At 35.0% G+C, this 13,238-nt stretch overlaps 1 protein-coding gene across 1 annotated transcript; it reads right to left on the bottom strand.

Annotated features, from left to right (window-relative positions):
* Positions 1 to 6,381: 6,381 nt before the first annotated feature.
* LOC140157794 (beta-3 adrenergic receptor-like) lies at positions 6,382 to 7,395 on the bottom strand. The gene has a single exon (XM_072181042.1). It carries the CDS (start codon positions 7,393 to 7,395, stop codon positions 6,382 to 6,384), a length of 1,014 nt encoding a protein of 337 aa, XP_072037143.1.
* Positions 7,396 to 13,238: the final 5,843 nt, after the last annotated feature.

The raw sequence follows: 13,238 nt of genomic DNA, 5'->3' as shown, positions 1-13,238 counted from the left end.
AACACTTGAATAGGGATCAGCCATAGCAAACAATGAGATATGTAGCACCCGACTTAAGGTACCTTTTGCTGTAACGGGTCACATTTAACATGTTAATTAATAAGTTAATTGGTACACCTTGTATATTTCTTCGCACACCCTGAATATGATTTGAAGTTTAGGTCATTGTAATCTGTGTTCTTTCTACTTTCCAGCAATATGCACTTTTACATACCTGTTATTGGTACAAAATGTTATAACCATTTATATTAAAATTGATGTTTTCACCTATGAAAATAGCATGCCACAAAAGAGGATCCCAATTTATGACACATGACCGACATTTGAATGTTTTAAAACGTTTTAACCAAAACCAAAGCCCAAAATATAACTCGTTTAAAACGTTTTAAGAATGTTTTGTTTATGCTCGGTATGTCATCACTGATAGTGACATTATCATTTCAGTGTCCAAATGACAAACTTGAAATTGCTGCACTGTACTTCTTTATAGCATTGTTTTTTTTTTGGTAATATAAGTACATTGCCAGTTTGTCAATTTGGGACGGATTCATGCCGTTTTTGGTCACTACTTATTGCGTCTTCTGTTCTTCGCTGCCATCTCCTCCTCGAATGATAAACTTATGAATGCTTAATGCACAACAAACGTCTAGCTGAATTATATACTAATCCTTATGGTTTTAATAATGAGCGTGTTTATTGTGGCTGTATACCGAAAGATTATTCGGTAATATTCATTGTTTTCGCAGAACATATACGCTAATTAACGGATAATCTTGTTCGCTACAAACACGCTAAATGATCTGATGTTTTCCCTTCAGCTATCGTTCAATCTAATCAGCATGATCTAATATAGACAATAAACTATTATTTAGGCCTGAGCGCACTACCTGCCGACCTAACATTGCCTCTGATTGGTCAATTACATGATATCTTTACTTTGATCACCAATCAGAATGGAGCTTTGCATATAATTCACCCCAATTTTTTTGCGTGGTAAAATTATTCAAACAATGTTGCTGATTGGTCCAACTGATAATGAAAGCTTCTTCTTGGCAAATCGGCAGGTATTTCTCATGGGGTTACTGTTTTGGTCCTGAAAGGTGTTTGCAATAAAGTCATTGCGGGTTGCACAGGATATGGTCCAAGAGATACTTTGACAATAATGACCAGGTGTCTTGTTATGATAGTTGGATAGAACATCCCATGGGACATCTGAAAAGTGAAGTCTTGAGTGTCGTGAGCGGTGGAGCGTGACATCAGAGGTCAATGACCTCAAATTTGACCCGTTTTCCTGTATAATTCGTATTATGCATGCCATTTATTAACAACAGCCTCGATTTTCATATTTTTGGTGTCTAATGAAAGATATCTAAACACAAGAAGTATCAAAGCCTTAGTAGTATAAGTGGGTAAGTGCAATAGCTGTCCTGTGAACATTTGGCAATATATTATATATTGTATTCATATACACATGTCAGCTACACATGGCAGCTATTGCACTTACCCACTTGGGCACTCAACAGTCGATGTCCCAACTCCAAGATCAACGACTAATCTAATCATATTCAGTAACTCTATTTGTAAAAGGATTAATTCTAGGAAAAAAATGAAACGATAGCTAAGAGTAGCTTGATGACGTAGCTCCCAGTTGCTGATAGCTAGCTAACATAATCAAAAGCTCATGAGCGAAACAAAAGAAGTGCCTAGACCATGTGTCCGACATTTCAGATAATGGGGTAACTTGTGATTTGACTTGTTTTAAAGCCGGATCATATGGGCTAATTACCAAGTAAAAATGCACACATTGACAAGATATTCTCTTTTGTCAGCAAACCATCCAAGAAATTCACGAGGAAACTCAGCAAAATGGACCTCCTGTCTCGTTACTGGGGCCCGAAGATCAGTTTTGTGATCGCACCCGCCCTGCCAATTTAATGGGGCTTTTTCAGTCAGGGATCTTAGGCAGTCTTATAAATTTATAGATTCACCATGGGGTACATTGGCGCAGCCTTTACACAACATTATATCAGCAAAAAGTACAAGCATTCATTCCATATAAATGAATAGGAAAACACGATGTCGGTTTTTATGAATGTTCACAAAAATGACTGCTGCAAAATAATATGAAGATTGGGGGATCCTGTAACTTGAATATGTTATAACAAACGAAAGCGTTTACGAGCGCCGTTGATCTTACCATGTTATTCCATTTTTGCTCTAAGGCGTCTTTGATTTCTTTAAATAGATTTTATTACGATAAAGTGAATCCTCCGGCCCTCTATAACTGTACGCAAAAAAGGTAGTAACCTTAACAAGTGAAGATCATCACATTTACAGATTACGCGTTAATAAAGTTTTACTGTCCCTCCAGATACAAAGCGCTGGATTGGGAATAACAGTATTAATACATCAAAATAAGTGGTTGCTAGCACAACCAATAATTCTTCACGAAAAAATCCACTTATACAATACACAGAATGTGTTTTGTATTTAAAAAAAACCGACAGTGGTATACGATACACATTTACACCGCCCTCAAGCTTAACCAGGCTGCTTGGGTATAAATAATTATATAATATTGAATGGCTTTGAGTGTGATACAAGAATATATTGAACGAGATAGAAAAGTATTGCACGAGTCGAAGACGAGTTCAATATTTTTCTATCGAGTGCAATATATTATTGTATCATGCGAAAATAAGTCATTCAATAATATTATTATTATTATTTATATCAGGCTTTTTCTCTGCGGTAAAATGAAAATTTAAGCTTACCTACCCACCGGGCCTAACCAATCCGCATTGACCTTCTTGTTTTCTGCGTTTTCCTTCCCCCAAAGACAAATTCGGAAAATATACCGGTTTATTTGTAGATGTGGATTATATTTCCTATGTTATTCATCATCCATAATTGCGGCAAATTAAGTTTGTGGTTTTACTTATCTCCTGTGAACCGGCAGGCCTACGGTGGCCGTGTTGTTGTGTTGTTGTATTATGATGCGTGTTGGTGCTGCGATGGTGACGCGCGATGGCGACGCGATACACGTACAATATTAAAAACGATATTGTATTGCATCCGGGTATTTTGCAAAAACTATACAATATATAGTTTTGTTGTATCGCTCAAAAGCCTGTTATAAATAATAATATAGTATACCAACATTTAAAAGGTAGGAAAAGAGTGTAAGTGCAGCAGAAGAAGAATGCCGTCAGCAATGATGCTGTAAAGAAACATTTTTTTCTGTAGATCTGAGATACGACCAGGATGGATTGTAAAGATCAGATATGTTGGTGCCAGGTCATGCCGACGTTAGCAGCAAGATTTTATATGTAATTCTTTTGCGTACTGGTAGCCAATGGGCTATTCCAGAAAATAAGTGCACATACCCTAAATTGGAGTAACTTTTCATAAAAGAAATGTCTGGATTTCTAAGTTTGCTTTATTAAAAAAAAACCTGGAATTCCAGCTGCCAATGTTATTGGAAAAAGCTTGGAAATGCAATTAAATGAATGAAAAATCGCGGGAAATGTCCAAAATAGTTAATCATATTGGTTCATTTAATAAGCTTGAAGACATATTACTCAATTGCAATAATACAAAGCCAATACCTTTTCGGACTATATTTAAAATTATCTTAGAAGAGATACTAACTTCTCATCAAAAGAACTCCTAATATAGTTATGCGAGGGTTTAGTTTTATTATCGGTTTATTATTTGAAGCAGGTATACCTCTATTTTTAATTTAAATTTATTTGCCTTTTAGGGTTTCTAACTAGTAAATCCTATTGTTTCATTCAATATGTAAGGGTGGAAGTCATATATTACTCAAATTCCAGCGATACCATGGTAATATCATTTCGAACTATATGTGACCATCCACATCGAAACGTTCGTAAAGTCGGCCCCTGGTCAATTTTGTTTTCTTCCATGTTTAGAAAATATATATCATAAGCTTTACAATGATATATCATTTGACTTCAAACGATATCCAGAAGTGGAGTTATGGCTTGTTAAACTTTGCTCCTTCAGTAAAAGGGTACATTATTTTGGTGCTACAATATATCTCTTTTTCTACATTGCTGGTATTGGCGGTCACTTCAAATCATCCCCAAGTCAACGAGGTTCAGGAATGTCCTCTCATTGTTAATTGTTGGTTAACCCACCACTTGAACAGGATTTAGCCAAAGCAAACAAAGACTAAACTATTTACTATAAGTATAAGCTTATTATCCTCTTCAACAATAGGATTAAAGATTGGTATATGACTGGACTGAAATGAGAAACTTGTAGGACAATTATTAGGTACATTATGAATACAAGCTTTATGCACATTTTGGACTATAACTCGAAATTCAATTTACCGACTTTACGAGCGGTTTGAGATGGATGGTCACATATTTAAAAATCCATGCCCGTATGTACTTCTAGTTGAAGAGACTTGGTGAGTATTATTATGAGGCTTTGATTCCAAATATTCAACAAATAGCCTAAATGTTAAACAAAACGATGTGTATAAATACGTCTCAACAACGCCGTATAAGGCGGCGCGCCGCGGCGGTGCATACAAATAAACTGAGCTCAAAAAGAAACTTATAATTTTTTACAACTTGTGAATCACAAGGTCATATCTTAAAATACTGTCAATCAAAATGAACCAAAATTACACACAGGATTACCTTAATACTCTACTCAAAACACATGTCAGTAACCAATCAGTTGTCCAACTGACACAACAACAAAATGCACTGTCATGGGACAGCTTCCTGGACTTCCTTCACTTTCACAGCCCAACATTTGGCACCCAGGACAAAAAAATCTGTGAGAATGCACACAAGATCCTTGCTTTCTGCTTTTCATACACTTTTTTTCACGAAACAGGGTTGGGCTGTGAATGTGGTCCAGGAAGCAGTCCCATGTCAGTGCATTTTGCTGTTGTGTCAGTTGGATAACTGCTTGGTTACTGACATGTGTTAAGAGTAGAGTATTGAAGTAAATCTGTGTGTAATTTTGGTTCAATTTGATGGACAGGATTTCAAGATATGACCTTGTGAAAAATTATAAGTTTCTTTATGAGCTCAGTTTAGTATACACCATAATAATTTGAAACAGACGTCCGATCGTTCCTCCTCTTGATGGTAAAATTGACAAAACTAGATTCCATGCGAAAAAATAATATTAACAAAGGTAAACGATAACAACTATACAAATTAACACTTCAGCCATTTTGAGCTATTTCAGTTAAAATCCATACATTCCTATGGAATATTTATATAATATTGAATGGCTTTGAGTGTGATCACACGAAAATAAACCATTCAAGATTATTATTATTATTATTCTCTCTGCGGTAAAAATGAAAATTTTGCGCTTTCCTTCCCCCAAAGACAAATTCGGTAAATATACAGGTTTATTTGCAGATGTGGATTATATTTCCTTGGTTTAATATTCATCATCCAGAATTGCCGAAAATTAAGTTTGTGGTTTTACTTGTTTGTAAAATCTCATGTGAGCCGGTACGGCGCGGTGGCCGTGTTGTTGTATTGTGATGCGTGTTGGTGCTGTCAGGTGCCGTGACCATGGTGACGCACGATGGCGTACGCGCTACGCGTACAATATTAAAAACAATATTGTATTGCATCCGGGTATTTTGCAAAAACTGTACAATATATAGTTTTGTTGTATCACTCAAAAGCCTGATATAAATAATAATATATGATCTTAATCTCCCGCACAGAGAGTGTAGATTTCAAATGGAGTTGCTTATTCAGGTAATCCTATTTCAAATTTACTCTCCCTGTTTGAACATTAAGGTCAAGTGGTATATGATTTCAAATGGAATAACGACATTGTTGGTACAATAAGTTACAGTGAAAAAAAACCCCAAATAGCACCCTGACAAAATTACATGATACATACACACAAACGCCGCTTAATGTAGCGCATTTCCAAAAAATGAGCAATGCGTTTTACATGTGACAAACATGTGGGCCTATTAAATATTATAGATAACGGGTACAATTACAATGAACATCCACATCTTGTGCATAATTTGTTTACAATTCGTCGGACGCAACACATAATGTTATACCTTACGAAATACAGTTTCCTTTTCCAGAGGTTGGACCCATAAATTTTTATGCAGCCCCCTCGAAAAAGAAAAAAAAATCTTTAAAACTTCTCCGCCTCGTTTAATATTCTCACGTGTTTCCATATTCTGTCCCTACTATTGGCTAATTTTCAAAATATGCTCCACAATGATGGGTATCGGTGGTCATCGGTTTACATAGGTCACCACTGATAGTGACATAACATAACATTTATATCATTTCAGAGTCCAAATGACACACTATCTTATCCTGAAAAGTGTTTGCAATAATGTCACTACGAGTTGCACAGGACACGTTTGTAGAAATCACGTATCTTGACCATAGTAGCCGCATAAAGAAATGGATTAATACAGGAATTGAGGTATAGCAAATACCTCAGAATGTCGCGATGATATGCTTTATTACACTGTGGACAGAAGAAGCTGGTGATAATAACGTACAAAACGTATGGTAGTGTGCAGATGTTGACAACCAATACGATAGTACCAAGAAGCACAGCTGTCTTCTTGTAGCGCTTGTTGGGATCAGCCTCAGGCATAGGAATAGCTGCTTCACGAGCCACTGGTACAGACAAACTGCATGGTCTTGCCGCAGACATACCTGAACTTTGATTTGCATTTTGAGATGACATACTTGTGTTGCTGCTAGGATGAACCATTGGTTGGCGCAATTTTTTAATCAGCCGAACAACAAATACAGCACCGAATGAATCAATCGCGAGGAGTGGACCAAATATGCCTAGTATGAACAAAACGAGAGCGAAAATCAAGTTATGCTTTGGTGGCGAGCGGCAATCATGGCTGAAGTCAAAGTAATCATGTAAAGCAGGTGGTATCAGCATATCCCACAGCAGCAATTCAACGGTTCCCAGTAACACCCCATAGAACCAAATCCCACCAATGAAACACATTATGCGCTTTCGAGTCTGAATCCGCAGATACTTAGGATACTCCCGGGATAGAAGCAGAAATCGATCAATGCATATTGCTACTGTTGTTAACATTCCAGCACTGACAAAAAGATTACCTAGAAATGCTAATAGTTGACATCCATATTTGCCATATGGCCAAGGTTTCATGGCAACTAAAGGTAACTCGTATATTTCAATCAGTCCTACCCCGAGGTCAGCACATGAGAGGTTCAAAATCAATAAACTGCTGGCTTTCTTTTGCAGGCCACTTACTTTAAGAAACGCCACTATTGTTGCCATATTACAAATGAGAGTCAAGATGGCAAAAATGATGACAGCAGCTACGTGCAGAATGTGTAGGATACCAGCCAGATCCATTTTGAAATGATACCTGAAAATGAAGATTGTATTATGAAAGTTGAAAAATCTGCAATAAACCCCGAAAGCTTTCAAAAAGCACCTCTCATCAGTATCACTACAGGAGGACAACTTGCCAGAAGTAATAATACTGGTGAGGAATCACAAAGCATTTTCCCACTTTTAATCACGTAGCCGGACTATAATAACCAATCCAAACGGTTTGATTGGTTGGCAGGGGTTTGATATTAGTAATCTGTAGAGCTAAATACAAGTGCACTGCCAGCTTGTATTTGTTGAAAGCAATTGAAAATTGTCGGGCAATATTCACATCATGATTACATCCTGATTGGATTTTAAAGTATTATTCAAAGTCATACAAATCTATCACCTGAAGTCCGCAAATTACAATACAACTGTACAACAATCATTTATAAAGGGCAACTCTTAAATGATATACATTGGTTAAATGACTGGCGCAATTACTGGACAATTAGATATTCCAACAGCCAATGCAGTATCCCAGCAAACACAAAAACGTTTTTAAAACGTTTGAAATAAATTATATTTTAGGTAAAAACGTTTTAATAACATTAAAATGTCGGGTTATATAAAGGTCATGAAATCGTTTTAAAACGTTTTGTATGAAAACACACTACAACAATATTTTTAAAATGTTTTCGAAATGTCATTGTAAACTATTTTTGCAAATATATTTGGCCAAATATTTTTTCAACACTTAAATAACATAATGTTAAAATATTTGCACGCAGTAAACACAGAAATGTTCTTAAAATGTTTTTTACAAAACGTTTTAATAATATTTAAATGTCGGGTTATATAAAAGCCGTGAAAACATTTTAAAAACGTTATTGTAAATATTTTGGGCAAACATTTTTTGCAAAATATCTTTTCAACCCCAAAATAACATTCTGTTTAGAATGATTTTTACCAAGTTTTCAAAAATGTTTTTGGAATGTTATTAAAACGTTTTTATACCCTTTATATAACCCGACATTTAAATGTTTTCTGTAAAACATTTGTGTTTGCTGTGCAGTAAATTACCAACAAATGTTTTTTAATGTTATGAAAACGTTTTATACCGTTAATGTACCCTTTATATAACCCGACATTTAAACGTTTTCTGACAAACTTTTATAACCTTTTGCGAATGATGTCGAAAACGTTTTGTGTTTGCTGGGATCTTGCTACTTTATTCATATATTTTGATCCTTTTTATTTATCTAGAAGTAGCAGAGTTGATAAAGATTTTTAAAGAGTGTTTTAATATGATTATTGCACTTTACGTGGACAGTGAATTTTGATAGTTGACCTAGTACTCCGTGTATGATGGAAGCATTGACATTTAAGAAGAGGATGAGCATATTTTGCTGGGGGGGGTTACAATCACCCCTAATTTTCAATTATAAACGGTTATAGTATATCTATGGGTATTTTCTCTCCAGTAAATCCAAACATTCCTTACATATTGTCGCTATGACGTCATAATATGAGGGCGCTCATGTAATTTTTTTTAATTATTCTTGCTTTTATTTTGATTTGTTTTGCTGTTATTGTATGTTGTATTTTCATTGAAATGAAGATTGATTAGATTGATTGATTGATTGATTGATTGATTGATTGATTGATTGATTAATTGATTGATTGACTGACTGACTGATTGATTGCTATTTAGAAAAATAGCTACAAATTCTACGAAAATGCAATTTTCACCGAATTTTGTCCTAGATAAAAAAGAAAATGATTCTTTCAACCTATCCAAGAAGTAAAAAGTCAGTAAACAGTAACAGTAGTTTGTAAAATAAAAAACAAACAAACCAAAAAACAAACAAACAAAAAAGCAACCACAAAAAATAGTCTGCAGGAACAGTATCAGATTCTTATGGTTTATTATCAGTGGTGCGGGCATATAAATAATATCGGAGATGGGCAATCATCCATCTGATTTGCTACCAAAATAAATTTACTGGAATGCATGTGCTAGAAAAGTTGAAATTTAGTGCTTAGGTTGAACATAAGTTGAACCTAATTAGGCATGAACCCAGTTCTGTTGTTATTTTGAATATAACTGGACACCAATGACTTTAAGAGTAGACTAGGTATTGTTGGTAGATGCAGTAAAAATAAATCGCTTTTATTATCTAAATCAATATATTATGAAAAATAGCATTTTGGATAGCCTCAGTTCTATTGTAGCAAAAACCTACCATCGCAGGCTGCTTGAAAGGATAAGACCACATATAGACAGCAAACTCAGACCAAACCAATGCGGATTTAGAGAAAACAGATATACTATATGCCAGATTCTTGCTGGATATCCCATCTTCCAAGGCAGTTTAAAGTCAAGCAACAGTAGAAAGCATCCTGCTCTATGGTTCAGAAACATGGACAGTGACAACCAAGATCCGCAAGTTGTTGGACGGCTGCTACACCAGGCTACTTAGATCAGCTCTTGCTATAAGCTGGAGGACACATACCACAAATAAAGAACTGTATGGAGAACTCCCAAAGGTAACTAATAAAATCAAGAAAAGAAGACTACTGGTCACTGTTTAAGAAGTACAAGGCAGGAGGTGTCTAGTGTTGTAGAAACCCAGTCACGGCAAAGGAAGTGTGGGGTGGCCGAGCAAGTGAGTGAGTGAGTGAGTGAGTGAGTGAGTGAGTAAGTGAAAGCACTTTGATGTTTTGTAGTTCATTCTATATACATGCACACATTATATGTACAGTTTCCAATTCGATACACCTGAGTACACACATTTATCCAAACACAGAGAGTCTAGCAATGCATTGTCTCTACACAGTCTGTGTTTACACTGTACGGTTAAGTGCAACGAATTTCGTAAAGCTTATACATGTATCTTCCACGCCTGGCTTGGACACAAACTTAGGCTTCCATTTTGTGACTTTTAAGTATGTTTGCCCTGTTATTGTGTTAATTGTGTTAATGATACCTTTGTGTCACATATTGATATGTCCAACTCTGATATAACAACGAATGTTAATGAAAATGTTATCTGTTCCACTATGTCTGACAATGTTGTTGCAAATGATGTCAGTATGAATATGCTTGATGTTTCTACTGTTAGTAATAATTTCAGATCTGTTGATGAAACTGTTTTTAATTTTGTTTGCAATAATGATTATGTTAATAAAAATATGTATGAAAATTGTAATGTTAATAATACCTTTGTGTCACATATTGATATGTCTAACTCTGATATGACCAATGTTCATGAAAATGTTGCCTGTTCCACTATGTTTGAACACGTGGAAAATGATGTTGCAAATGATGTTAGTAAAAATATGCCTGACGTTTCCTCTACTATTGGTAATCAACTTAGATCTGTTGATGGAAATGTGTTTGAAACTGTTTTTAATACTGTTTGCAATAATGATATTAATGTGAATAACAATATGTATGAAAATTGTTGTGTTAATTATGCCTTTGTGTCACATAATGATATGTCTAATTCTGATATGACCAATGTTCATGATAATGTTGCCTGTTCCATTATGTCTGACAATGATGTTGCAAATAATATGCCTGACGTTTCCTCTACTGCTGATGAAACTATTTTTAATTTTGCTTGCAATAATGATATATATGTTAATAACAATATGTGTGAAAATTGTTGTATTAATGATACCTTTGTGTCACATATTAATAAGTCTAACTCTGATATGACGAATGTTCATGAAAATGTTGCTTGTGTGTCTGAGAATGATGTTAAGAATGATGTCAGTAAGAAAATGCCCGATGTTTCATGTAATGTTAGTAATCATTTAAGATATGTTGATAAAAGTGTATTTAATTCTGCTTGCATTAATGATACTCATGATAATAACAATTTATATGACAGTTGTAGTGTAAGTGTTAATGATTTGACTGATGAGAGCTCTGATTACGTGCAACTTCAAAATGGCAAAATACCTAATTTTAAGACCAAAGGTATTAAATTTGCTCATCTTAACATAAGAAGCCTTGTTGGTAAAATTGATGAGTTTAAGTATATGTGTGGTGATTCGTTTGACATCATTTGTGTGAATGAAACACTTTGTGATCACACAGTAAGTGATAACGAGGTTAATTTTGATGGTTTTAATATACTGCGGTGTGGCAGTTTTAATTAATAATATGTTCGATTTCAGGAGAAGGGATGATCTATGTGATGATTCTCTTGAATGTATTTGGGTCGAAATTTCACCACCTTATACAAACACACTCCTTGTATGTGCTGCGTATAATCCTGATGAAAATGATAATGATTTTTCAAATAAGTTGTGTACAATGTTGTCAAAAGCTGCAAATGAAGATAAGGAGTTAATTTTACTTGGCGACTTTAATTGTGATTTTTCTCCTCATGTCGACTGTAAGCAAGTTAGAGATTTAAAATTTTGTATCAGTTACAGCAATTGATAAATCTTCCAACTCGTGTGACATCTCACAGCAAGACGATTATTGATTTGTTTTTTACATCAAAAGATGAGCTTTTTACTGAAAGTGGTGTGATTGAAACATCGATTAGTGATCACTATTTAATCTATGCCATAAGAAAATCCAAGCCAAGTAAGGGTCAACATAAAACCATTGATTATCGTTGTTTTAAAAAATTTGATGATCAAAGTTTCATTAAAGATCTCTCCGAACTGCCATGGAGTGATATTGAAAAAATTGACAATGTTGATGATGCTGTAAATATGTGGAATTCGATGTTATTTGATGCTGTAAACTGTCATTTACCTAAAAAGACCAAGCGTGTTAAATCAACTCCATCGCCTTGGTTAGGTAGAGAAATAAAGCAGTATATGCATCATAGGGATAGCCTCCATCGTATTGCAACTCGTTCTAATAGTGTAAATGATTGGAAAGCCTATAAACTTGTTCGTAATCAAGTTACTAGTATGATAAGATCAGCTAAATGTAATTATTATAAGGGTCTAATAGATGCGAGTTGTAATGATTCTGGTAAGCTCTGGCAAACACTTAAAAAAGTTATTCCATCCAAAGTTTCCCCAACTCCATCAGCTGTTGGGTTTGGAGATAATGTAGTTACATCTGACATCACATTGATATATCAAATGTGTTCAACAGCCATTTTGCAAGTGTTGCAACAAATCTACTTAATGAAAGTGATGAAAGAAATGTAAACAATGTTAATAATATTGATGATGTTAATGTGTTACATACATGTGAAGATCTTAATGATAAACCTGTTCTTAATATACCATGTATTCCATATGATTTTGTTGACAAAGAAATTCGCTCCATGAGCATTAAAAAGGCGGTAGGTTTGGATGATGTCAGTTGCAAGATCCTGAAACTGGCTCGTCCAGTCATTGTTAAAAGTTTAACTTATATAATGAATCTTTCTTTGTCAAAGGGGATATTTCCTACTTTGTGGAAAGAAGCCAAAGTGATCCCTTTGCATAAAGGAGGTGATCTTGATAACACCAATAATTACAGGCCAATTTCCATCCTACCTGTAATAAGTAAGATCATTGAAAGGGCTATGCATAATCATGTTTACTCTTTTTTAAATCGAAATGGTATCTTCAATGTTCATCAATCAGGTTTTCGTCCTGGTCATTCTACCGAGACTGCTCTTGTTGACATGGCTGACGAGCATCAACAGCGGTGAATTGACTAGTGTTGCCTTTATCGACCTTAGAAAAGCGTTCGACACCGTAAATCATGATATTTTGCTTAGAAAGCTCCATTATATTGGGGCATCTGAAGATACAGTTAAATGGTTTGCATCGTATTTATCTTGTAGAAAGCAAAGAGTTACTTTTAAGGGTATTGTCTCTGATTCTCTTGAAATAAAAGTTGGTGTTTTTATCAA

Source organism: Amphiura filiformis, chromosome 7, assembly GCF_039555335.1.
Source record: "Amphiura filiformis chromosome 7, Afil_fr2py, whole genome shotgun sequence".
NCBI lineage: Eukaryota > Metazoa > Echinodermata > Ophiuroidea > Amphilepidida > Amphiuridae > Amphiura > Amphiura filiformis.
The sequence above is the reverse complement of the archived record's forward strand: the minus strand, read 5'-3'. Positions and strand labels throughout refer to the sequence as shown.

Coding starts and splice junctions, on each gene's coding strand:
- LOC140157794 (XM_072181042.1), bottom strand. CDS start 7,395: ATGGATCTGGCTGGTATCCTACACATTCTGCACGTAGCTGCTGTCATC.